This window comes from Larus michahellis, chromosome Z (genome assembly GCF_964199755.1).
Source record: "Larus michahellis chromosome Z, bLarMic1.1, whole genome shotgun sequence".
In the NCBI taxonomy this organism is placed as follows: Eukaryota; Metazoa; Chordata; class Aves; order Charadriiformes; family Laridae; genus Larus; species Larus michahellis.
This window is the reverse complement of record NC_133930.1, coordinates 13234246-13260961: the sequence shown is the minus strand read 5'-3', so window position 1 is coordinate 13260961 and position 26716 is coordinate 13234246. Positions and strand designations below refer to the sequence as shown.

Sequence of the window (26716 nt, the reverse complement as noted above, 5' to 3'; positions counted from 1 at the left end):
ACTCAAACCGATTTTTCTCTTACCATGCATTACAGTTTTAATAAGCAGTTGCAGCAAAGTACTTGAAGGTTAACACCAGTGTTTTGTCTTCTTTGTTTTGTTTCACGTCGCTTCTAAAAACTCGCTGTGTTTGTCCAGAGTCCATCGCTGCCCTGTTCTCAGAAATAGTGCTGTCTGCTTTCAGTGAGTTACACACTGTTCTTATTACAGGTGTTATTTTTTGGCATTGTTGTCGACATATGCAGTTATATAGCTTTAGACTGCAAATTGTTGGGTTTTCCCCTCCCTTTTTCTCCTGACGCACACCCACTAATTCCAGACCCTCCTTTCTGGGATAACATTGCAATTGCAAAATCTTAGCCAAGGCTGAAGCTGCTCTTTTCCCTTCCCACAGGACTTGGCTTCAGCTTCCCACATGGAATTGATTGAGAAAATTCTGCCAGAAAATACATTTTAACAAAACCCCTGAACTTTTGACCAAAAGAAGTATGAGAAAAATACCTGCTTTCCACTGGAAAACACAGATTTCCACTGAAAATCATAAAAGTTTGTTGAAAACTTTGAGTCAGAAGTGTCCCAGGATCACCATTTCCTCCTGGCAAGTGACATGCAGTGTGGGAGATGCAACGTGTCCAGGGAACTGTTTGTGTCAAAATAATGAGGCACTTAAGCTAAAAATCCCATTAAGTCATGTAGCAGCACTTCCAAATACATCTGGGAAACATTTTCGGCCAAAATATGTCAGAATTTGGGGGCGAAGGGAGAGATTTGAAGCATGGGAGAACAATTTAGAAAAAAAATCTGTGGTAGATTTTTTAGATTTTTCCTCATAGGCATTGAGAGAAACAAACACACCCCACCACCACCACCACCACACAGACACCCATCCACCCACGCGACACGCACATACACACCCTTACCCCCTATTTTCTGGCTTTTTCTATTACTGTTATACATGGTGGTGTTTCATAAAGAAGTTTAAATGAGGGAAACTTGTGTGCAGTCATTTTTTTCTGTGGTGAAAACTAAACTCTGTAATGAGCATAAATAATGCTGGCTTATTTCCGATGAGGCTTTCATAGCGGTGCTCCTTTGTGTATTCTGAGGCCGTGTGAATGCACTCAAAAGCAGATGACGCTTCAAACTGCTGAAAAAGTACGTATATTGTATGTATACAAAGCTTGAAATCTGATGGACTTTAAATGACAAATTCTTGCTATTATATTTGTAAGTCAGAAAAGAACAGATAAAAAGAGCAAAACTAAAGACGCACTTAATCAGCAAAGAGAATTTTGCCAGTTCTGAGTGCTTTGAAGTAAGTTTAATGTGAAAATTGGTGGCGTTTTCTTCCAGTTGGTCTCAGCATTTCATTTCTTGGTGTATAGCTTGTGGAGGATCAAAGTGCAAAGGACAAGTTCAGTAAGATCTGGAAGTCTCTAGGAGGTGTTGGAAAGCACATCTGTGTGCTGGAAGTGGACTTTTATGGTCTCTTCATCCCAAGCAGCACTGGCAGGCGTGGTGCATTTCCTACTCCGATTTCCTTAATTGGCTTTACCCATAAATTTACACAGGTATCTCTGTAACACGTTTCTCTGTAAGACAGAGCAGGAAATTGAGTTAATAAAAAATACTATATCCCCTAGTAGACTACTATTTCAAATATGAAATATTTATTTTTTTGCAGTAACGGACTATTTCTGAAAGAACCACGTTTCCCATGGTTAAAGTCATGCTAATTTTATTTGCTACTGCTAATGTATAGGGCCTTTACACTTCCAACCGATGGATTGTGCAATTGATGGATTTTCTAAATTTATAATGTAGAGTATAACTTGTGTGTGCTCTTCTTTATGATTCTAGACAGTAATGAAAATCTTGGTTTCTACCTGACAGCCAATCGGTCAATAATAAAATACTTTAAGGATAAACAAAGCAAGGATAAAGGATTTTTATTTAGAAGATATACAAATACCTACCTTACCTTCCGGTTACTTCCAGGAAGAGCCAAGAGAAGAACATTTGTCTTGGAGTATCAGCTCCTCTTCTTGTTGTAGTGCAAAAGTGGAACTGGCAGATGTTTTTAGACGTTGAAAAAATTACATGGTACTAGAATTAGGGGAAAGTTTTGGGTCAGGTTCCAGAACTGATCTTTTACATGAGCTAAACGTTATGTCTTCTTCTGATCTCTGGTAAGTTTAGGCACACAGTGTAGCCATTTGCAGATAATGAAAGTGGAGCGTGTCATAATGTTCTACGGATTTTTAGAGGGTATGGAGTAATGCACATTTTTGGTATCACTCTTCAGTTACTTTTGCAGTCATGAGTATAATATGTCTATGCAGAAAGGTCTACAGTCCCTGAGCCTCCCTAAATTTGCTTTGGCTTAACATTACTTCAGATAACACAGGACATAAAACATTTATGTACCACATTTACAGAGCTGTATTTAAGACACTGGTCTTAAGAACCCTAATCTCCTCTTGGACTGGTGTCTGGGAGTAGTAATACAGAGCAGAGAAATCTATTCCGATCATTTTGCTTTTTCTGTTTTCATCCCCGCATCCAGCTTGCTTTCTCCACATGCTGTAGCACCAGGAGAACTGCAGTTGCCAGATAAATCAGGGCAATGCATGCACTGATTTCAGGCTATCAACACGGGTAGAGAATTCTCATATGTTGAAACTGTCAGGGAAGAGAAAGTACCCAGGGATATTCAGTAACACATCAAAACCTTCGGAGAGAGACAGTCTGGCCTGGGTACAATATCCTGGCTCTGTCCTGTAACAAGGAACACGTGGAGGCAGCTGTCTTTACTGGGCAGAGCACAGATAGCGGTAAAATGCCGTGTAGGATGTAATGGCATTTCTTTTATTTTGTATTGGAGTGATGATAGTTGCATCCAAATTTCAAACTCTTTCAGAAACTCCCAGAGCACAAAGTTCAAGTGAAAGGAAAGATTCCTTATAAATATCTTGCTTTATTGGGGAATTTGTTGCAGACAGAGCAGGCAGTTTTGTTTAAATAAATTCTATCAGTACTAGAATTTAGGATCCATGAGAACTTTTGGAGCAATTTTGCTACAACGTGCAATCTGTCACCTTCTTTAGAAGTGTAGTACTTGGAAAACTGTATGTTCTGTTGGATCTTTTGTGTAAGAACAGTAACATGGTGTCACCCCAGCCTTTTCTTTGTAGTCTTTTTAGATACTGTGAGTCGACCTGGGCTTTAGTCTGTATACCATCAGAAAACAGGAGAAAGTTTCACACAACAGTGATGATTTATAACTTAATTTTTCAGTGAAGATTCCCAGGTGCTGAATGTACATTCAGTCATACGGCAAACGTCAGGTCTGTTCCATAAATAAAGTCAAGATGCAGGGTTCACGTTACAATGAGCTTAGTGGCAATACAGGCTCAATGTACTCTTGTTCCTCCTTCTCCCTCCTCACACTGCATTGTAGAGGGATTCATGGCAATAATTTGATGGCAGGAACAAGTAGGTGGGGTTGGGCAAGAGGCAAGGACACCTTGTTCCCGAATGCTTTGTTGGGTTATATCAAAAGTTTGATGCAGAACACTGGCCTATTGACTTGTAGCCTTGAATTCATGATATTGATACTTTTCAACCTTGCAAGAAGCAACAGGAATGAAGGAAATAACCTCCTGTACCACTTTTTAGGCTGAGGTGAAAAGCGTTTTTCATTGGTTGTCATAAGGTCAGAGCTAAAACAGAAACGGCAACAAGCTGCATCTGTGATTCAGGAAAGCTTGGTCAGTGGGCTGACGGGTACAGTTGCACTTTCTTTGGTGACAAAGCTGGTTGATATATTTCAATGCCATCCCATCAGTTGTTTGTGGAGACCCACTGCTGCATTAAAGCCTGAAGTGGCCTTGTGGGTGTGTGTACCCAGGAGTATTGCCAAGCCAACCACGAAGAGTTGGGCGTAACCTGAAAATATACCTAGGGTTCTTCTTGTTTTATTTTGAGCTCGCAGCAGTTTTAGCTGTAGCTTAGTTTTGCTACTCTATGGGCTTAATTGCCTTTCAATAAGTAGAGATTTTCTGATATTCCCAAGGTGTCAGGAGTTCTTGTAGTGAGTTGAACTGCAAGTTGATGACACCCTGCAGAGTCTGGAGTGTCTCCTTGGTAAAATTGACTCTCAGACTTCTTCATGCTTTAGAGTGACTTCAGTCTGGATGTCAAGTGTAGGAGCAGCCTTTATCTTCCCAAGATTCATCAAACTGTAGCCAACAAATAGGAAGGCTCTGGCTGTTACCAACCTCTTTTAAAGAAGAAATGCTAAAGCTATCATATAGAAGTTAGACATGTCTGAGTCAGCTTTCTTCAGGGGAGATCTGACACACAGACATGGCCTCTTCCAGAAATTGAAAGGACATAAAAAATTTCCACTTTTTCTGCACAAAGTGCAGGAGGCTTTTCTTGGACCTTGCCTCACTCAACAAAGAGGAGACAAGCAGGAAGGCAGTAATTACAACACAGAGAAGGACAGTGCTGCTAACTCAGTTTCTGTGCTCATTCAGTTATCTGTCAATGTAAAGGAGGAAGCACATGCAGTAGACGTGAGTCAAGTAGCCACACGTCCTCCTGGAAAGTGCTAGAATGATAGTGACAGATATGAACTGGTGCAGACAAGCAGTTATTGCAGAGGACAGGAGGGACAACTCCTGGTTTCATCCCAGATTTAGAGGAAGACTGGCAGGATTTCTGCCGCAGGTGGGTGGGATGGTACAGTCCTACTGCTGAACTTAACAAACGTTGTCCACAGTATGCCAGCTGGTTGGAGGTGTTGTGGCTGTATTGGAACAGAGATGGCTTGGGATAGAGTTGTCATAGCAAAAAGCTGTAAGACTGTGAAAGTAGATATTCCATACCGAAAAATGATAATGTTACGAAAACAATAATTTAAAAAAATTTAAAAAGGGAACATCTGAAGCCAGATGCTGTAGTGGCCAGTGTTTGCTGGCTCATGGAACAACCTTTACTGCCATCTCTGTGTGTGCATGTGCAGTACAAAAGATGATGAATTTTTGTTTTTTCTCCTGCTTCATATAGCTTGGATGGAGAGCTGTATTTCAACATGCAAGCATTGCTGGGGGAGCTTGGGAAATGAGGACACTACTAATAATATGATTGCCTGACCTTTCTTCTTACAGATGCAACGTTGACACAGTAGTCCAGTGACTAATCAGCCGGCCCTATAAAATCAGGGTCTGCAGTGAAGATGGTCTTCCTGGTTCCAACTGGGTTAAGAAACACAACAAGAAAAGAAGGTCAAATAAACCAGGCTTACAGAATATCCAGGGCAGACCAAATCCCGTGGAATGAAAAGGAATGGGCAAAGATTTGTGACAGTGCTTTGATTCCTTGAGCAGCAGGAGGAAAACTACAACTACTAATTCCCTGGTCTAGCCTCTTTATAGGCATTCCTGCTGTATAGATTCATGCTCGCCTGACATCTTTATCCTATCTGAACATGGGATTTATTGCTATTGTAGTGCGTCTCGGCTCCTATGTGAAAAGTAGGCTCGATTTATAATGTAAAAAGAAATCTGATCATCTTTGGGATTTCATGTTTAAAAATTAGAAGTCTTGATTTCTTTTTTCTTAAAAATTAAACAAAAAACATACAGGCAGTAACTGTAATCCCAGATGAGCAAGCATATGTGACGTTGAATCCTGAACCTGTGAAACTTTATGGGTATAACCAAGGTTTCAAACCAAGGCCAACCTCTGGCTTTTAGACTTTGACTTGCACTGGAAAACTGGAAGGAAAGAGCTTCTGCTGATTAGAACTGTTGGGCAAACTCTGTGAAACGACAGCCACAGTTATTTGTTTGTACAAGTTTGCTGTGGGATGTATTGGGCCTGTGGCGATAAGCATGGAGGCAGGAGGTACCTGGTAGAGGGGACTTCGAAGCTCATTGTGTGGCGATCTCACTGAGCTGCCTTTAGGCTCCTAGTACACAGAGACCATGGTTGCTTATTTTTTAAGAATGCTTTTCCTCTGTTCGTATGATTTACCTCTTGTCCTTACCCTCTTACTGGCTTTCCCAACTGTCCAGGGAAACTGTAAGACCTTAGAGTATTTCAAAAGGGTTTTTAAATTTGTCTATCCTTGCAAATTTGAATACAGCATCTGCAGGAATACAGCGTTGCTGCTTTTTTCCTGCTGCAGACCAAGTTAAGAAGGCTGCGCTGACCCCAGCAAGAAAACTAAGAGGAAACAAAGCCGTAAGAGTGTGATTCCTCCATCTCCTGTCAGGAGGTCCTTTGCTTTAGATTTAGTACTGCTCTGTATGTGTTGAAATGGAAGGGCTATTCAATGGTTTTGCAATGTTAGCAATCCCTGCAAAAATGGTGAGGAACAAGGGACCAAGGAAGGCCGTGTCCTGTTGCATGTGCGTCTCGGATCTTGGCAGAGGGAGATGTAAACTAATCCTCTGTAGTCCAGATGGATATCAAAGGCCCCGTACCTCAGTCAGAGCTGGGAAGCTGATAGAGAAGTTATAGCATGAGAAATGTTACAGCCTTTGTTAGGCAGGTCTATTGTATGATCACAATAGCTTGCTATAATTCATGAAAAGCTGCTTATTTCCATTGGAACCCCGGGGGCCAGGGGGATTTGTAGTCTGCCTCGAGAGTGGACCACGCAGCCCATCCCATCTGATGGATTTTGTAATATGTCTGTGGAATTGCAGCTGGGAGCAAAATTACGCTTTGCACTTAAGAAACAGCTTCTATTCAGGGCTTGTTCTCTGGGGAATGAATGCAAAACACCAGAAGAACAAGACACAAATCTTTCTAGTGCATCATGTTTGACAAATTAACTTTTGACCTTTCAGTGACTTTGTACAAATGTGGGAGCCTCTGCCTTAGTATACAGGATTTCAGGTTATTAGGAAGAAGATATATTTTCTGTTCCCCTTTGGACTGTTACGCCTTTGTGAGGTACAAAAGAACCTTGATGTATGCAGCAAAATAAATGCTGGAAACCTGTTGGTTTTGTATTTCTGCAGTGTAATGACTGGCTTATGAGAAAAGCTCAGCGATGGTCATTGAAAAGAGTCTATTTTATTTTTGACTTCCAGTACTGGACAGTAGAGATTAACTCTTTTGTGCTTATTTTCAGACTGGATATTTCCATCTGCCCCATGGGGATTACTTCATTGAGCCCATTAAAAAGCATCCACAGAAGGAGGGAGCACCCCATCCCCATATTATGTATGGGGCAAATATTCTTCAAAATGCTTTAAGGAGAAGACGGGCGATCCCGATGGAGAAAGAACAAGCATGTGGATTGAATGGTACCAATATTACTGGATTTCTGCCTGTTTGCTTTCTGCATCTTTTTAAGCAGCTTTTATTTTCCAGTGGCATGTGCCTTTCCTTCTGCCAGGCTTTTTTAAATTCTGTAAAAAGAGATTATGCAAAATGAGAGCATCTCAGTCAAAACACCTTGAGAGCCACCCATCTGGGTTCCTTTCTGAAAACTTAAATCCCCCTTTTGACTGCTGGGATATGTCTTTCACACCATTGATCCTTTCTACCCCTCACTTTTTTCTCCAAACAGAACTGTTCAGTGAGTTTGACTTGAATTCTTGAGTAGTTCTGGGATGACAGGAATTGCAGTCATTATTATTTTAAATAAAATAGTCTCACTCCATGCAAATGCCATCCTCAACATAAAATATCCATCCTCTAATCCATGGTTTAAATTTAGGATTTCTAGATTCTCTGTGATACCTACCAGAATATTTAAAGACTTTTATTTGGTTGTTCTGAAAGTGGAGTGCAGGGCAACAGCAAGGTGTTTTTTGTAGAAGTAAAAATAACTGAAATATTGGCTCAGTAATATTCAGCATTATGTTGCTTTGGAAAATAAACTAATACATTATCCTGGAAATACACTATGTAGATGGTAGTTGGCATCTCGTAATTACAAAATGAGTTCCTTTATTTAGTAAAATAATTTATTTGACTGACTTCATATAAAAAATTTAAAGATCTTGCACTGGTTTTCTGATGTTTGAGGCCTTCAAGCTGAGGCTGCACCAAACTTTAGAAAAGGTACAGTATTGGTAGGGAGAATGAATAATAACCTAAATGACATAAGACCCAAGTTATCTGCAGAATACACAGGGAGATGTTTCTGTCATTCACAGGTTAATGGTTAAAGAGTAGTTGGTTGTTTTACAGGGTTGGAAAAAGAATGAGGAATGTAGGAATTTTGAATCTGCAGTCATAACTGCTGCTGAAGTTTTACTGCTGTGGAATATGAGTTGATAAATTAAAGAAGCAAACAACAAGTCAGCCCCACTGTATTTCTGGTCATAGACCTGCTTTGCACTTCTTCCTTCCTGGCCAAGAGGAGTGTGAAATGATATCTGGGGGAAACTAGAAAGCTTATGGCTTGTGGGGAACTATTCAATCTTCTGTGATACCAGAAACGTGCGGATAAGGGGAAGTCATAAGAATTAATACGAATGCTGTTCCTTATTATTTTTCATCAAATAAAAATATATCTCCTTCTTAGACAAATAAGGCTGAAGTTGAAGAGCCGTGAACATCTAAAGTTGATGTCTATTTTAACTTAAATCTAAAATAGCTCCCTGATTTTCTGTTTCTTCTGATGACTGCTGGGATGAGTGAGAAGGAATTACGTTAGATTTGCCTGTGAAGAATGAGGGAATGTTCTTGCCTTCTGTCTTCCATGTTTCTTTTATGGATGAAATAACGTCTGTAAGCAATAATACTTAAAAAATACTTAGGCAAAAATACTTAAAAAAGTATGGAGAGGAGATAGGAGATACCAGGGATCATACTGTGCATTTGCTTTGTGTCACCTGCTTATTTTCTTTCTACCTCTCACTTTTAACCTCTTGTATCTTCCTTCAAAGTCCTGCAGAATGAGGCGGGAAAAGACTGGCTGTACCCGGATGCCGGGAAAAATTGAGCATAACTTCCCTGAGATTTGAGGGACTAGCTAAGTTTGCTCTAACAGGCTTTTGAATTTAAATGGCTTGTCTGATGTTGTTCATTCTAATGTGACAGAACTATTCCTAGTGGTAATAATATGTTCATGATATTCCAGGCTAACAAAGGGAGTGTCTTACGAACTAACGAAGTAATATACTCTCATTTATGTTCTGTGCTTGACTGACTCGATCAGCCTTTAGAGGTAATGTCTGCTTTTGGTCAAGCAGTAATCTGCTTGGCTGTCATAAAAGTTAATCAGTGTGAAAAAGTGCATGAGGGAAAAAAGCATTTCCTTCATTACATTTTTGCCCTTCATGTTACAGGATATAACAATAATTGGTTCCTCTAAATGCCTTAACTTTTAATTTGTGTATTAAGTTTTGTTATCTTACTTCTGTTGTAGCCAGCTCTTCAAGGAGGGTAGAAAAAAAGAAAGTCAGTGTCATTTCCTGTTTGCACTATGCACTGTCAAAGCAATTGCTCTTGTTAGGAGTGAAATAGAGGACAAAAAAAGGAAAGTGAGTTAATTCTTGCTTTCTGGGCTAAATATATTCACTCCACAGGCTTTGGGGAATACTTGGTGCATAAATAAATTTTAAAGGTAAGTTGACTCTTCCCCCTTCTCAAGACCTCAAGCACTTCATGCTCTTAAGTTTGATGCCAGAAGTCTGGTACACCCACATGATATCACAGGTGGCCCAGAGTAATGCCTTTTGGGATCACTTTAAAGCAAAACAGTTTTGATTTACAAGTCACATTTAATTCTAGAAACATATTCTGTTTACCAGATTAAACATCATGACCATTTTGTATTCTCAGCCCTAGCTTTGTCCCCACTGGGCTGGGGCTTAACTGGTGAAGAATTGCCTGCCATATCTCTTCTAGGAACTCGTTTTCAGAATCAAATATTTCAACCTCGTAGGCTGAGATTCATCGTATAGATGTCTGCTTTTGCTTATTTGAGCTCTGATTCTGTTTGGTTTTTAAACTTAAGCTAAGACAATTGAGTCATTCTTCAGACTTGGGAAACCCTTTGTATGCCCAGGCTAAAATGCAGTGGAGATTTTTGTTTGGAAAAGTTGAACCATGTGGATGCTTTCAAGTCAGTGCACAAAGTTGGGTAGTAATACTAGTAATATTTTAGTCAGAACTAAGCGTCTGTCAGGCGAGGAGTATAAAGACTAGTTGTATGGGGAAAATCAAAAGAGAGGAATTGGTGTGGAAGGGAATAGGCAGAGGATGCTGACCTCCTGTGGAGTCCTTGTCAAGCTTTTTTTTAACGCAAGGACCATGTCACCTCTTGGAAGAAGCCCCATGCAGCGTGCTCACGACGTGCACTGTGGCAACACCCTCATGAATCTCCAGGCTCCAGCCTGCTTGTCATCTGTCTCATCTCATTACGTACAGTAATACTTCAGCCTCAGTTACATTCACGTGCGCTTGCAGTGATTATATTAATTAGCTTATAATTTGCATTCTCCTTAACAGTTTCAGGTATTTTCAGAAAAATCATTGGGATAAATGATGTAAATTAAAACTTAGGTTTGTGCTCTACACTTCCACTGCTGCTTGGGCATCTGCCAGATGGCTCAGTCATTAGCTGCATGCAAAAATGAATGCTGATCTTGAAAGCACTGAAAGCACCACTATGATACTGTACATTGCAAGTTCTGTTTTACTGTATCATTTGAAAACTGTATGAGAAGTAGCAAAAATGATAAATGAAAAGTGTCCCTAAGCTTTATAAATAATATTTCTAATCATTTGTGCCTGTAGGAGAGGAAACAAAGGATTGGCGATTTGCTTTATTTTTCTAAATAGGTTATCTTAAAAACTTTACAGTGCTCCAAGATATAACACAGAAGAGATGGAATTATCCTCCCTTCTTCAGAATACGGTTTCCTCTCATTTCTTTCTGTTTTTGTGCTGTCTGCCACAAGATATTGGTTTGTTTGTGAACTGCAAAATGGAGAAGTTTGGTGAAATTTGTGAATGAAAATGCTGCGATGTAATTTAGCCCTTCCTGACTCAGCGCTACAGAGGGGACTGATAAGATATGAATAATCAGACTTCTTTTTCTTGGCCTGGTGAGGTGGTCAGGGTGGTCAGGTCGCTGTCATTTAGAAGGAGGGTAGTTGAGTTTATTCAGACAGCAGCCCAGTGTTTGCTGCGGTAGGTGGTAATGTATAACTAGAGAAGGAAAGGTTTAGAGTATTGGAGCGGATCTCCAAGAACACTTCATTGGAGCTTTATGGGTATAGAAGTTGTCATATGCTTTGCCCTCATTTTGGCATTGAAAAGATTTGATAGATCAGTTCCACGCAGATCAGAAGTTAGGATTAGTTTGGTTTGTACATGGACCTCCAGCTCCTTGACTGCAGAAGAGTTATAAATCTTACAACTGAAAAATTTGCATTTGGAGCAATTTTGCATTGGAGCTGTGGTGGGATAAGGCTGGGGTGGGAGGGAGGAAGCAGACTGCGTGCTGCGTGATATGAGTAGAGGGATGAGGGGAGCTGAAGGAGCAGAGCAACATCATATGCAAAACTCGTTTTCAAGTCTTTTGAATGATGGCTTGGTAGCATGGTTCATTTAACAGATGACTAGAATGCCATTAAGCCATTTCAGACAGTATTACTTGCTTTTCTTCCTAAGGGTTCTGCCTGAGTGCCAGATTTTATGGAATCGTGGTCTTGCTTTTTGATGATTAGCTTGATACTGCAAGAGCAATTTTACTATCTGCAAGCGTACAGCATAAACTGTTAGTCTTGGCTTTTGACAGTGAAGTCCTTTGTGTAACCACTTGGAAGAGAGAGGGAAGAAAAGCCCCAAACACTGTTTTATTCTCAAAGGATAACCTATCTTTTTTTGGAAGAACATTGTGGCCAATGTAAGCAGCCTTGCTTGCTGGCAGAACCCCTTGTACATGCTGTGTAGCTTCCATATCTTTTAAAGAATGATGCTGACATTTTTCCAGTATTTGTTTATCCTGTATTTAACCACATCACTTACTATTCAGCTTAATTTGCCTAGTGTCTCCAAAACACAGAGACTATTATTCTTAGGATGGTAAGTTCACACATTGAATTGCAATAACTGAGATTAATTCAGTGCAAAGGGAAGAGAATCTTTCTCCCTGCATCCCTCTGCTGCCTATGAACAGGGTCTACTAACCCATTTAAAAGCTGCTTGCCATGGAAAAAGAACAAATAGATACATTCAGGTGGAAAGACCTCTATTTTGAAGCAGGAACAACAAAATACACAGCCTGCAGGAGTACACATAGTATCGGTCATCTCTGGAACAGTTGGCGTTGAACTGAAAACAGCGAGTGCCTGCTTGTGCAGACAGCAGGAGATGTAACATTTCAGGAGTGGGGTACCTGGGGAACAAAGACATGGGAGCTGGTTTGTTCTAGCAGTGGATGAAACAATTGCTGCTAACTGGTATCGAGAGATTTCCCCTCACCTCCCCAACCCTCCCAGCCCCCAAGAATCTGATGAAATAAAAGCAGGAGATTCTAACTTTCTTTCAGGTTTCAGGAAGACGTTTTTTTCTTTTTTTCAGTTGCTCTCTGGAGTTTATTAGAAGCTAATCAGAGATAAGACTTTTTTTCATTGTCTTGTGCTTTCCTTCTCCAGAAAAAGGAAGAGTCCTCTTCTGTTTCTAAAACCTTTGGATTCTGTGCTGGGGAGATAAGAATTCTTCAGCTTTGAATTTCTAACATCTGACATATGAATTTAAGAAGACTTCTCTGGTCATTTCACTTTGCTGTCAAAAATCCGTTTATTTCTAACAAATCAGCAGGCACAAATGTCTAGCCTTGCTAAGCAATAAAAAGGATTCTAGGTTTCATTAGCTTACAGATGTTTAATAGCTATGCCAACTATTACTTGAACTTCAGGTTTTGAGGGCACAGGATAAAGTTCTTATCTCTTGAGTAGCCTAGCAGTTAAATCCTTGAGTTTAAGCTAGTTGTGTTACAAGCTCCTTTTATAGTTAGTGGAATAGAACAGTCATTGTCAAAGGCTGATTCATCCTATCCAAAAATGTCGTCTTCAGCTTTTGGGATGAATTGTCCTTGGGATATGCCTAGGCTAGTAGAAATATTGGTAAAGGAGAAAGGAAAAAAATTCTGGATTTTGTGCAGTTCTCCCTCTCCAGTTAAATCAGTGCAGAGTCAAAACTAGAACTTTCTCCAAGTAGATCTGAAGTCTGTGCTAAACAGGGGCCAGAGGAAGCTCGATGCTGGCAGAGTGCTGACACCTGCTTTCCCAGTCCCTGGTTGTTTTCTCATCTTCTTTTCTTCTCCTCTGGATTTTAACCTTCAGTATTTCACTAACTCCTACTAACTGAGACATGGTACTTTCCATAAGTACTTGTGTTGTGCAGGAGGTAAGGGAGAAAAATGTGGAAACAGGAGATTGTTGTTAAACTGTGATAATAGTCACTTGTTGCCACAAAAGACATGAGAAATACGATATGCTTCCTCACTCAATGACTGAAAAAAAATGTAAAGTTCTGTGACAGACCGTTTTCCAAATAATGTGAGTCAAAACTATATCACTGTGTTTCAGTGCAGTTTTTGTTTTCGGTCCCTGTGCCACTGGAGAGAAATTGTGTTTGCTATTGCTTGCTTACTGCACTTGCTTTCCTGTAGTTTAAAGGGTAGACTATGAAATCTTTCATGTCTTCATTGAAACAGTTTGCTTAACCACTCATCAGACTGAGGAGTCTCCGTCTGGATCCAGACTGAATTTAGTTCAGCATTTCTAACTATGTATTCTAGTAGAGGAATGTCTTCTGCTCCTGCTCTATCCCTACAGCTTTCCTCATCAAACTGTGTGTGATACTGTTCCACTGTTTGAGTATTGCCATTGACTGTGTAAATAAATGCTGTGGTAATGTAAATGTTAAATTGCTGCAGTATTGATTTGGAGAGCAATAGTAAGCTTTAAACTGTTACGTATTACATGCCACGCCTTTCTCTTTTGTAGGATAACATTAGCCTTAAACAATTGTAAACCTGATTTCCACAGTTGAAATAGGAAACTCAGAAAGCTAAGCTGCATTTAGGAAACATTTTTGTTGCAGCAGTTTGAAAAATATGCTCAGAGCACTTGACCCATTAATGGAGTAGTATTGGCAAAGCTGCTCAGCCTTCAGTCTGCTTAGCGCCAGATTTCTCAGTCATACTGAACTCTCTGTGAACTTTCAAAAAAGAAACTACAATTACCTTATTATTTCTGGGCAGATCACAGATTTCTAATTCTTCTGGAAGTGCTGGACTTCTGCTGTGGGGCTAATGCACTGATATGGGCTCAGTGTTCACAATTACTTTCTCTGAAGTCTGGGTGTCCCTGATGAACCTCTGGCAACCTCCTCTCCTATGTGACCCACTTTAAACAGGTGTCTGAGCACAGTTTCTCTGCATGAAACACAGTGTCCTTGCAGCCTGTCCACTCCTTGCTTGGGGTTGGTGGTATTCACTCCATCTTCCCGGCATCTGCTTGAACTTGGATGTATTTTGTGTACTTGGATGCATTTTGTGTACTTGGAGAGACTCCTCTGGAAGAATTGTACTTAAAAGGAGATTGTAATACTCTTCTCAGCATAGATTTTGGCTTTATGATTAGTTGTGAACAAGGGAAACTGCATAACTTAGGACGTTATAAGAATTTTTCTCTCCAGTCATTGTGTAGAGAACTGTAAACTCTCTCCTTTTTAGGGAGAAGTGGAGCCATATCCAGACTTACCCCACTCCACACATAATTAATTACTCAGTAGCATGTTCTGGGTGCACAGATCCTATTCTACAGTCTTGATTATCCGCTGAGTGTAGGGTGGAGTTCTCAACTCCAGTGGTGGGTGCTTGTGGGGACCATTCTCATAATGAGTAGCCTGGGATGTTGCGTTTAGTAGATGCAATTTCACTAGACAGTAGTCTGCAAAGGGCATCTTTTGGAGTCCAGGATGTCATTTCTGACACAGGTCTTTATATCTGAACTGTTTTTACATTTGGTTGCTGAAAACAAAGAGCTGCCTCAACATGAATTAGGTGAGCTACTGGACTTGCTGGCTGTATTTGATTTGTTGTGAAAGACTTCTAGTATGGTGAGGTTTGTTCCTCATTTTCATGGTGCTTGTGTAAAGATTACCTGTTGTAGGCTATCTTTGCAAATAATACCTCTTTACTGTGTGCTATTTCTGAACTGTCCTGAAAAAAATGTATGTAAATAACAGACTGCTGGGACACTATTCACTTAAAGATCATACCGAATTGCACACACTTTTTTTTTGAGAGAAAGGAATTGTCCAACAGAAGTAGGCATCCACCTTCAGGCAAAAAAAACCCCAACAGTGTCCAAAAGATTGCCATGCCACTGGAGAATGTTTTTGGTTGATGCCCTTAAATACTGTACTTGTTTGAAGACTTTGTGGAACCATTTGTTGCATGTCCAGGTTTCTATATGAAAGAGCATAAAAAGAGAATACTGATTTTTTTGCAATGATATCTTCTACACTTTCTGCTTTTTTTCTCTTGTAAATATTCAAGTTAAACTTATTTCAGCTAACAACATGTAATCAGGTGTTTTAGCTGAAAAAGCTACATATTCCTGTCCTCTTTAAACAGCTAATAGTGAAGTGTTTGTGCATATAAATTAGACGGTTAAATTAGAGAAAGTCTCTTCTAAGCTGTTCTAATCAGTTTCAAGAACCTCTGCCCCAAATGGATCTTTATGCAAAATAGGAGGTCCAAAGCCTTGATGTCCTTTATTCATTTCTTAAAAAAAAAAAAAAAAGGTCCAGTTCCATGCTGTCTCTGGTTTATCTCATTTTAAAAAGATCTTGTCTATTAATATTTTGCTCAGCTCCAAAACAATGTTTGAGTTGAAGCTGCAGAGAGATAGATTTTTGTAATTTAAGTACTTTTTAAACACAGTTAAAACACAGCCTCAATCTGTCTTCCTCTTTGCCAAAATTAGAATTAACAGCAGAGTTTCTTGCTTGCCTGAGCTCTAAAACAAGCTGAATCAAGTTTCTTCCCCTCTGATTTGCACTACTGTCAGTTGAGCCTCCAGTCTGGATTCCCCTCAGCTCTGTGGAGGTTTGGATTTGGATCAAAGTCTTCTTTCAGGTGCTGCAGTTTTAACAGGGGATCATTCCTGACATTTTCTGTATTATTTGCCTGACATTCTCCAGGCAAAATCTTCACTGAACCACTCTCTGCTTTATGGTATTTTCTTTTCACTGTCCCAGTTGCACCCGTTGCCCATCGTGAGGTACTTCTGTTGGTCAGGTCTTCCTCAGAGGAGATGGAAGATAAGAGAGATGAAATTTCATCTGCCGGGGAGATAATGGCGAAGAAGGGCAGTAAAAGAAGGGAGTTTCCTGCAAAGTCTGGGCCAGTAACATTGGCAGGCAGCTGAAAGTTGTCCAAGCAGAGATAGCCTTAACATTGGGGAATGGATTACTGAACAGCTCCTTCCCCAGGTGATGGAAGTAACCTGGTTTTATTCATTCTTATGCATTTTTGGGATATTTTTGGCTCCTTAAGCTGTAATTAATCATACTGTCTTATGATGTGTGTGAACTGGATGTTTCTTTCAGGCAAACTCATCTGCATTTTTCTCTCTCTCTGGTCCCATGCGTTTACCTTTATAATTTCAAGGCTACCTGGAGATAAGAGGAGCCATTTCTGCAAATGAAAACTGTTATTGTCATTTAGAAAATAACAGAGGCTGAGTCTGTTGACGGGACTTTGCTTGATTCTCTTTCCATGGGAGTGCAAATTTCAAAGCTCAAACCCAGTTCTAAGCTAATACTTTCAAACTTCTTGGCGCTTTAGTGCGGGAGCCCCAGTAGCTCCTGTCTGTGAAAGATTCTGGTATAGCTGACAGCAAACCACAGGGAGCCTACTTAATTATAGCTGGTGTTACTGGTGAACCTTCACCCTACGCGTGAAAAAAATGGAAGCGAATTAATGGGGTTGTGACATTCAACAGGTTCTAATGACCCTGGTAACTAGTCTCTGATAGGAAACCGAACACACAGGAAAAATTCACTCTCAGGACTGGCTAAAACTGGAAACATCCTTAGCCCATGCCGTGGTACTCATGAAGGGCTGAGAATGGCACGGGTCACCCCAAGACAGTATTATCCTAACAGGACTGCTCGAGGTGCCAGCTGGCAGGAGTCCTTAACCTCTGATGTGCAGAGACGCTGTTGGCTGCCTCCCCTGAGATGTCCCGATGTTGTTTGTGCCATTCCTCCCCGTGCTCCTTCTAGCAGTTTACAGATGCCTTCTGCAGGATGGAGTAGCTGGGTGATGGGCTGTCCCTGCTCTGCCGTTTCAGCGGCTGGTGTCTGTGCATGGGTGTCTCTTCAGGGGCTTAATCAGGCAAAGTGAAATCCTGTGTGCTGAGTCAGAGCAAGAGAACCTCTGCGGTCATCTTTCAAAATGTGATGAAGCTGGAGAACATGGTTATCAGGACCTGCTTCTAGGAACAGAAAACATTAAAAGCAGTATGTGTCTGAGATTTTCAAGATGCTGTATTAGCATAATTCATTTTGCTAACTCCCAGACTGACCAACCCCTTCTCAGGCCCAGGCTCAGGAGGAGTCCTCACCTGCAAGAGCAGCTCTTCCACTGCTGATACTTGCTGCAGAAGCACAGCAGGGTTTGGGGCTGATGCATTGAAGGCTGTATTGCTTAGTAACATCATCTGAAATACAAGACATTTGGCCTCAGCCAAGGAGAAGCAGGCCCCTCAAAGTGCTAGCATGTTTTAATTCCTTGGAGCACACTAGTGGGATTGGTATATTTTAAATACAGTGGAGAAATGGAATGGAAAAAACAACAGCTGGTCCAGAGAAGGGGCAAATAAACTCTGTTGTATAAGCACGGAGATAAGAAGGTTATAGGATATGCAGCATTTCTTAAAGATATATCAAACCTTGAAAGAATAGCATTTTGTTTCAAGTTTAATTCTAGATTTTCTCTTCTTTCCCTTAGTAATGTGAATTTAAACCAAACTAATTAAAAAGTGTAGTTTAACTACCACTTCAAAGACCTGTTCTGAGAGTAGCCATTTCTCTTTTACAACACAGACATCATGCATTAGTTTAGTTGGGGTACTTTACATTTCTTAAACTGTCTTTTGAGTGTTTAAAACTTCAGATTTCGTTTAAACAATTCAAATCTCTGGAATTATGGGTGAACCGTAAGGGCTATTTTCCGTGTATAACAAACTGCAGTGCAAGGAATGTTCACTTACTGATGGACAGTGCATTCATGAGAACTTGGCCTCTGTGTCTGCAGCGTGCCTCTAGTATGAAGGTCTTCAGAAGATGGGGAGATGGGGATAACGAGCCACAGAATTTCACTGACTTGGCAACTGTCACCCAGTGCTTTCCACTCCCTCATCTTCCTTTCAAATTTCTTCTCATATGATGGTGCCAGAAAGATTGAATGGCCTACAGTATTTTAGGGAGGTATCTGTTTGGTTTGGCTGTTTCTAAGGATGGCCGATGAGCAAAGGAATAGGATCCAGCCATTCTCTCCAGCTTTCACCCTCGCTCCCCAGTAACAGCTCATGCTCATCCTGCTCCTCACAGTCCCCTCATAATGAAAATAAGTCATAAAAGCTTTGAGTGATGTCTGGGAAAAGTATTATTTTCTCCATAATTAGAGGGAGGAAGGGAGGAAGAAAGAAGGGAGGGAGGGAGGAAGGAAGGGAGGGAGGGAGGAAGGAAGGGAGGAAGGAAGGAAGGGAAAAATGGTGTAATGTTAGAAGGCAAACATCAGGACTTGTGCAGTCCATTACAATAGCTAATTAGTTCTGTTATAAAATTAATGGCATTACATATTTGTTCTGTTAGTTCAGATAAACGCTTTCTGACTATTGCTATCTATTGGTCTCTTCAGAATGATTTGTCATTTCTAGGCTTTTACGTAGTAAAACACAATGGTAGTGTGTGAAATGGTTAGAGATGCTTCTGGATTTTCCCGTAGGCTTGGGTTTTGCCTTGATACTGCCCTATTTCCAAGAGATCTGGAGCTCTCGAAATGGGAGCGAGACAGGCACAGGGGCAGCCTGGGAGAGGTGAAGCAGAACTGTCAGCTAAGACACGTTTGCCAGGGCGTGTTGGATTGCGCTTCATTTTGGAAGCACGGGTCAGCTTTATTTGCTCTCAAATCGTGTGGTGCGATCCACCAGGGTATGTTTCATACCCCCTCGCCGGGGAAGGCCTGGAGGTAGTTCTTCCTTCTAGACCTGCCGACCTGCAGAGCTGCTGTGGGTGACGGGCGCTGTGAGCACTGCCAGTCTGGATGTGCCAATACGGCGCTAATTTTTCTCAATTCTCAGGCGGGTCTGGCACTGTGACTTGAATTCTGTGGTGTCTCAGCCCATCTGCTGTGCCATGTCCAGTGTGCTGCAGCAAGTTCTGGTTTATCCTGTGTAAACTTACCTTGAGCTGAATTAATGAGCAGGTACAGTTTGTAGAACAAGAGCATTGGAGGATTCCTGAGAATAGCAGTAACACATAAAAAGAGCTAATACAAATACCAAATTGGGGTTTCATCTTCGCTTTACTAACACTAGGACACTAGTTTTTCAATGGGGTTTTGGAGTATTTGGAAAGCACTGATTACTGTCTTGCTTTTTATCTTTTAAAACCCCTTTTGAATCCTGTTAGTGTACACTACCTATTAACTGTAAGAAAGTGTTCTGGGGGGAAAAAAGGTGAAAAGGAATGTGTTTATATCCATGAGCTTAATAAAATGTTGAAACGCAGTGCTAAAACAAAGCCTGGCAATTTATATAAGGAACACTAATGGACCTTCCGTTCAGCTCCTTGGATGATTGCAAAAGTTTTGTTTAAAAGTTATGAGGGGTATTCCAAATACTTTATGTTGTGTTCTAGGGTATTTTTCTTCCACCTCCTTCTCCATCTATGTGTTTTGCTAAAATATTGTATGATACGTTTTCTCTGATGTGGCTACGACATACGGTAGCTAGTGTTGTGGCTGACATAGAGGCTATCTTCTGGTAAGTTTTGAAAAAAGTGGGATTCTGTCTTCTGCATTAGTAGACCTAAACTAAAATGCAGAAAAAAAGGAAAGTGTAATCTAGATTATTTTCCTAGTATTTTCCCATCCTTTTGTGTTATAAGTCAGGATTAAAAGGCAGCTAGGAGCCAATTTTTAAACCATTGGTTATGAGACCAGGAAATTCTCATTGTCAGTGCTCAGTGAAAAAATCCCATGTATATTTTAACAGATGCTTCATTAATTTATATAAGTAAATACATCCTTATACATTTTTACTTAGATATTTAGGACCTAGGGTCAAAATATTTCTTAACCAGTCAATTCTGTAAATATGAAGACAAAGATCTCTTTAGAACCATTTTTTTAATTTTTTTTTTTTTTACCTGTTTTATGTTTGGACATTAAATAATTTATTTCTGTCTAGTGCTTTATAATTGGACTGTGACATTACAGCTGGAGCATTCTCTCAAATCCAGTCTTGAAAAGGTATTTTTAGCTGAATTCTTGACTTATTTTCACATCTGTAAAAGTTAAAGTAGGTGAATCTGTCTTCTTGAAATCTACCCAAGGTTTTTGTGGTGGCAGTGCCAAATAATAAGGGGATTCCAGCTGGGGTGGTTTCAGCTGAGTTCACCAATTCCCACACGTATGGGTATCCCAGTAACCTCTCTGTTGACGTCTTGAAAGATACACAGTTTAAGCTGTACATTTTGAAAGCTGAACTGGAAACTTTTATTTCTTAGAAATGTGAACATATTTGAGTAACTGAATGATAAAAATACCCTGAAAATACTAATCCAATGCCACAGTGTTTAGCAAAAACCTGACATTGTAAACATATAGAATAGCCACAAAAGCAGTCAGTTTATATGATGAACATAAATAGACATCATCTTTAATAACTTTGCTTGAAAAAATTTGCTTACAAGATGCCAGTGGTATTGCAAACACTAAGTATTCTGTTTTATGGTATTACTTTTTATCTGTGAACTGAGCGCTGAGCTGGGATTTACTCTTGTGCTGTAACACCGAAGATATTCGTGGCAAACACAATGAGACCACATTTGTGCTAATAAATAAAATACGCCGGTATTCTTTGTCCTTGCTGCCAAGTAGCACAGAACAGTCTGTGTGCATACATGAAATTTTCTCAGCCTCCTGAACAGGGTGGCCAGATCTGGCTACCAAGAGGGATTCCTGACCTGCGTCCACTCCTGTGCCATGCTCAGGAATTGACGGAGAGCGTGCTCATTGCCCCATACAGCAGCTGTGCTGGGAACCGTCCACCTTAATAAAGTAGGCAAACAAGTTCCAGTGCCTGGGTGTATTTGTTCGCTGTCTATATTTAACTTATGGGAGTAGGCAAAGCCTGATAGGTCAAGTTCTTGTAATTTTTTTTGGTGAGAAGGAGAGGACTTGAGAGGATGGAGTGCCGTTTTGCTCCATGAAGCTTCAGGAGTGTCATTATATATCTGTGGTACACAAAAAGCACATCACCTGGAGAAGAACCAAGTTAGTGGTGGGTTCCCTGTGCCCCGGCAGAGCATCTCTCTTGGGACAGCGAGACTGCTGAGCTCTGCTAGCAAGGATGGCATAGAAAGGTAAGGATGCCATTCACAGAGAGCCAGAGATGTCAGTCTTTTATAGCTGAGCGTCAAGTACGAATAAGCCAGTTGTATTAGAGTAGTGGACTTTCTCGTCACTCCAAAATATAAAAATCAAATAGGAGTATATGATGATTGCTTCTCCATATGGAAATACGGAAGTTCGTTTTCAGGAGTGATTTCTGCTTGCAGCTGCTGAGGCATGACCAGGGTGTTGTTCATTTGACTTTTGTGGTGTTTCTGTGACTGAATTAATTTTAAGGTATCAACATTAATTTGTGAATAGTTTCGATTGACCTGACTCTGCATTTTTGGTGACAGAAATATCAGACTGAAAATCTTCTTGCAGCTCTGGATGGTGTTCATATGTCAGAATAGCACTTTCTCAGTCACTTGCATCTACAACCACAGAGACAACCAGTTAAACGTTGTAGTGATGTCAGAAAGGAATGCTGTAGTAGTTTTTTGGATGATTCCTGTCCCTGCTAACTCATAGCAAGGCAAGAATACCAGTCATTACTAAACACTGTTACAGAATGTTGTGTTTCTGAGCCTTTTTTTTTAGTTGCAGGATCAGTTGGTTTGGGTGAGAAAAAAAATGAGTATTTTGTACAGTTTTCATTTATGTCCAGCTAAAAATTTACTAAACTTTGAGTGATCATTTGTGGCTCTTATTTTGTTGGCTTGCTCATATGTGTAGAAATGTTAATTTCTTGAAGTGTCTTGTAGATGCTTTCCAGATCATCAGTGGTCAAGAAACACCGCTACAGAACACTTCAGACAGTTTGTAACTTAAGGGCATCAACTTCAATAGTTAAGACTAGTTAAATAATAAAAATGAGCTATATGGATGCTATTGCTAAGTTTAGCCTTTTGCCACATTTTTCCTAAGCTGTTATCACACAAACACCTTCAGTTTTTGTTCTCTTTTTGCCTGGGAGTGAAAGAAGTAAATACTAGAATTATAAAGAGAGGTGAAATGTAATGTCTTTTAAAGTGCTGTGTGTAGAAAACAGTGAGATTATTATCTATAAGGTAGAGTTCCAGTGTACTGGTAGTATTGCCCAAGGGCAAAAAATCCTGTAAACTTACTATTTTTAAGTAATAATAGCTGAGATGGAAAGAACTGCCATTTACTTCCAGAAGTCAATGGAGATAATGAAGAGCAAATTTGCTGAGTGTTTTTAACATACAATGTTACTTGGGAGCTAGAGACAGTCAATTATTATGGAATATTGTTTACAGAGCCTATTTAGACTCTGAGCCCTCCTCATGACAGCAAGCTTTATAGAGAAAACATGAAACTCCTTGCTTAACTACAACAGATTGCCTCAGAGCAGCTATTTGTTGTTTCGGGAAGAGGTGCAGTTAGGGCAACAGGCACAGAAAAACGCAAAGAGATTGGGGCCAGGCAGGAGGACAGAGGTGGGTGACATGAAATATCTTTAGTTCAGTAACCGTGCTTTTCACAGGGAGTTGCAAATCAAACGGCTGAGATTCAGTTCCTGTTAACTTGGAAGTCTCTTGGTGCGGGTGAGACTTGTTAACTTGGAAGTTTCTTTGTGTTGCAGCCCACGGGGAAGCAGCATCCTGTTTTGGGACCACCCAACAGGCTGGGTCAACATGGGAGTGGTGGCATCTCGCGGGTGCTCTGCGCTGCCTGTCTCCGTTTGCCTCTGACTTCCTGTTCCTCTGCAAGAGGAGACGGGAGCAGCTGGTCCCAGCTGGTTCTGCACTAATCATTTGCAAGCACAGAGAGGTGCGAGCGGCTGGTTTTGCTGTTTAATGAAGGGAAATGATGAGCCAGAGAGGAGTTCCTGTGGTACACAGGTTGGCTCTTGGGGACCTAGAGGAGGCTTTTAAACCCACCCAACATTTCTGATTCTGCGTGGGGGAGCATAAACAGGCAAAATTGTGCTGGGCACATTGGTTTTGTGGGGATGATTATAGTACCAGGAGGATTTTGCGAACGGTATCTGTGTGGAGGGAGTCCCTCCTCAGTTGTTGCAAGACTGAAAAAGCCAATCTGAGCATCTCGAGTGTACAGAGCAGCAGTCTGTCCTCTCTGGGGAGGTGCGGGGAAATCTTGAGGTGTTTGCAGAGAGCTGAGCAAGACAGCCAGTGGGAAGAGAGGCCTCAAGGGGAATCCCAAACCCTCCCCTTCTGCTCTGCAGCTGTTTGTCCCTGGTCAAACCACAGGAAACTTATACCCTGGCTGGAGGATGGACCAGTACGGAAGGAAGCATATGTTATGGACTGGGGGAGAGAATTGTGCTGACATACCTGCCTTCTTTGCTGTACTTCAGCTTGTGGTTCTGTTGGGGAACAGAAAAAAATGTTTCTTTGTTTTAGGACATTGATAGCTATGTCTACCATGCAGAATTTGGCGTCTGATAAAAGAGGAGCTGCACATTTCTGAAGTAAAATGTTTGCGCAGGGAAATGCACCAGTTTACTTACAATCCCTGAATCAAATGTGATCATTCTCAGTCATTCTTTCTTGAAGAGACTGCTAATGTTCACCAGTTTTAGATGCAGTTGGTATTGTGAATGTAAATGTATAACTGTGGGTACATAAGCTGCCTTAATGACTTGCCCAAGAGGAATGGTTCTCCTCAGTCCCTGTCCCTTGTTAAAGCCCAGGAGGTGGAGGCTTGTTTTAGCTACTTCTCAAGTCCCAGTAGTGGCTGGTTGCAATCTGTACAGCTTGAAAAGAACATTGCACTCTTGTACCAGCCATGTGGAAAGAGCAAACCTTCCGTCTAAACCACTCACACTGCCCAAATCATTGGAATTACAACCCTTAGTAGTTCTTTCTTGTCCTTTACCTCTTCCAGCATCATTTTGCTTTTTTATGGCGCCTTTCCTTGCATTGATACTCTCTGTCCACTATTCCTACGTTCTCACCAATTCTTGAAGCTTGGCATTAGGTGTCCTTGTTTGAGGTAAAACAGAACCAACTTTCTGTTCAGTAATTTTATTTCTTAGCTAGACCTCTTCTAACTCTCTGAAATTAACAGCATGTTGTGCTGAAAATGGTTTGTTCTCAGAGTGATAAGACAGTTTGTGCCAAGGAATGGTAAGCAGAAAGGCTCTTGCTCATACTTATAATAACCAAGGTCAGCTAATTTCATTATTTGCGCCATTGGAAGGTCGGAAGCAGAAAATTGTAGAGGGGTCCCACCTGCAGGGAGGAGCAAATGGGACAGGTGACCCAAAACTGACCAACGGAGGTATTCCATCCCATCTGCATCACGCTCAGTATAAGAGCTGAGGGATCAAAGGGTCAGGTCTCTTTCTTCAATGTCTGATGTCTGAGGAGGACCCTGTCTGTTCATCTGCCTTTGACCCCCATCCGTGTGTCCCTGACTCCAGCTGTGGAATCCAGTTCCCGCCCGTCGCTGAGTTCAGTCTGGGACTTCCCCAGTGCCTGCCGGTGACATCATCATGGGAGCTTGATACAGTTTTGTATATACTGTACCTATTTTATTATTTCCTTTTTATTTTATTATTAATATTCCATTAAAGTAGTTTAGTTTCTTCTAAACTCATAAATCTCTCTTTATCTCTCCTCCTTCTTTGTACGAGAGGCTGGGGGGGAGCATCTGTCACTGGCCATTGGCCAATTTGACCAAAACCATGACATTAGGACACCCTGCAATTAGTGGAAATCACTTAATTAACTCCAAAGAACTAATGGGCACTCCAGAGACTTGTGCTGCCAGTTTCTGGATCCTGTGGTTCATAACTGTCTTCCTGTCCATGTGTCCAAGAAGCTCCACAAAATATGTATCCTTCAAGAGTTTCAGCGCTTGCTTTCACTGCTGAATTCTGTAATGCCTACACAAACTTACCCGCAGCATGCAACCTTAGGGAGCAGAGTCATAGAATCATTTAGGTTGGAAAAGACCCTTAAGATCATCGAGTCCAACCATTAACCTAGCACTCCCAAGTCCACCACTAAATCATGTCCCTAAGTGCCAAGTCTACATGTCTTTTTACATAACTTTCAAATGTCTTTTAAATACCACTCGAGCACTTCCCTGGGCAGCCTGTTTCAATTAAAAAATAATTTTTATTGTCCCTTATTGACTTGGGTTTAATCCCTGGGAAAAAAAATTAGAACATTCAGGCAGAAGGAAAATCGTGGTTGCAGAATGTAGGCAACTCCAGGCATAGCTGTTTCCCATGATGTTGTTCTCTATGTACCTCCTGATGTCAGTGGCCCAGAACATTTATCATTCCATCCTTCCCAGCGTAAGTACTAATGAGGGGCAGGCACACTCAGCAGCAGTATCTAATTAAGTGCATCAGTCAACACCGGTCCAATTTCAGCTTCATTCTGCATTAGAGTGGTTGTGACTCCACTGTTTGATACTTCATGTTTTTGACAGCAGGAATGTTAAAGTTAAACAAAGCCTGCAAAGTTGCAAGCTTTCTTTCTCTGTGCTTGTTTTTGTTGTGACTTGGGGGTTGTCAACATGGGGAAGTACGTGATTAAATAGCTGTAGTAGTTTCCTGTGTGAACACTGCTTCACACTCAGAAAGCATTTGTGTGATTTAGCTTAGACTGTTTCAGAAATGCCTAGGAAAAAAGCTGGTTTGGTTACCCATTCTGTTTTAAATTCACATCCTTTCTTCCTTGTTTTACAACAGTTTTTCCGTGTAGGATGTGAGCCTTTACTCTCACATTGTCAGCATCCTGGCTTAGTTTTGTTATGGATATTTGTAACCACAGTTGTATGTATAAGAAGATACTATGTGTACAAAATTTGTAGTGTATTTGGTTTCACTGAGCTTTTCTAGATAGCTGTCATATTTATTTCAGCAGAGATAGTTAGAATAGGGGAAGAGGTTCACTTACTGTGTTTGAGTTTTGTAAATATTAGAGTTGCTCTCCTCCATCATGAGTGAAAGAGGAGAAGGTCCCACTTTCTTTATTGAGAAGTGTGATGGTTAGAGCACTGTCCTGGGAAATCCCAAGTCCCTTACTAGATCTAGCCCAAAGCTGATGGGGTAGTAATCACTTTTCAGAAAACTGTTGATTTTTTCTGCCTTAC

The 26716-nt window shown here is 40.8% G+C and overlaps 1 protein-coding gene across 2 annotated transcripts in view; it reads left to right on the top strand.

Moving 5' to 3' along the window:
• The window catches only part of ADAMTS12 (ADAM metallopeptidase with thrombospondin type 1 motif 12), a 167624-nt gene that overhangs the window by 56821 nt on the left and 84087 nt on the right, over nucleotides 1-26716 (top strand). For both annotated transcript variants that reach the window (XM_074569924.1, XM_074569923.1), the window contains exon 3: nucleotides 7151-7325. In XM_074569924.1, the coding sequence (XP_074426025.1) occupies nucleotides 7151-7325 (175 nt within the window). The remainder of the gene's footprint in view (nucleotides 1-7150; nucleotides 7326-26716) is intronic.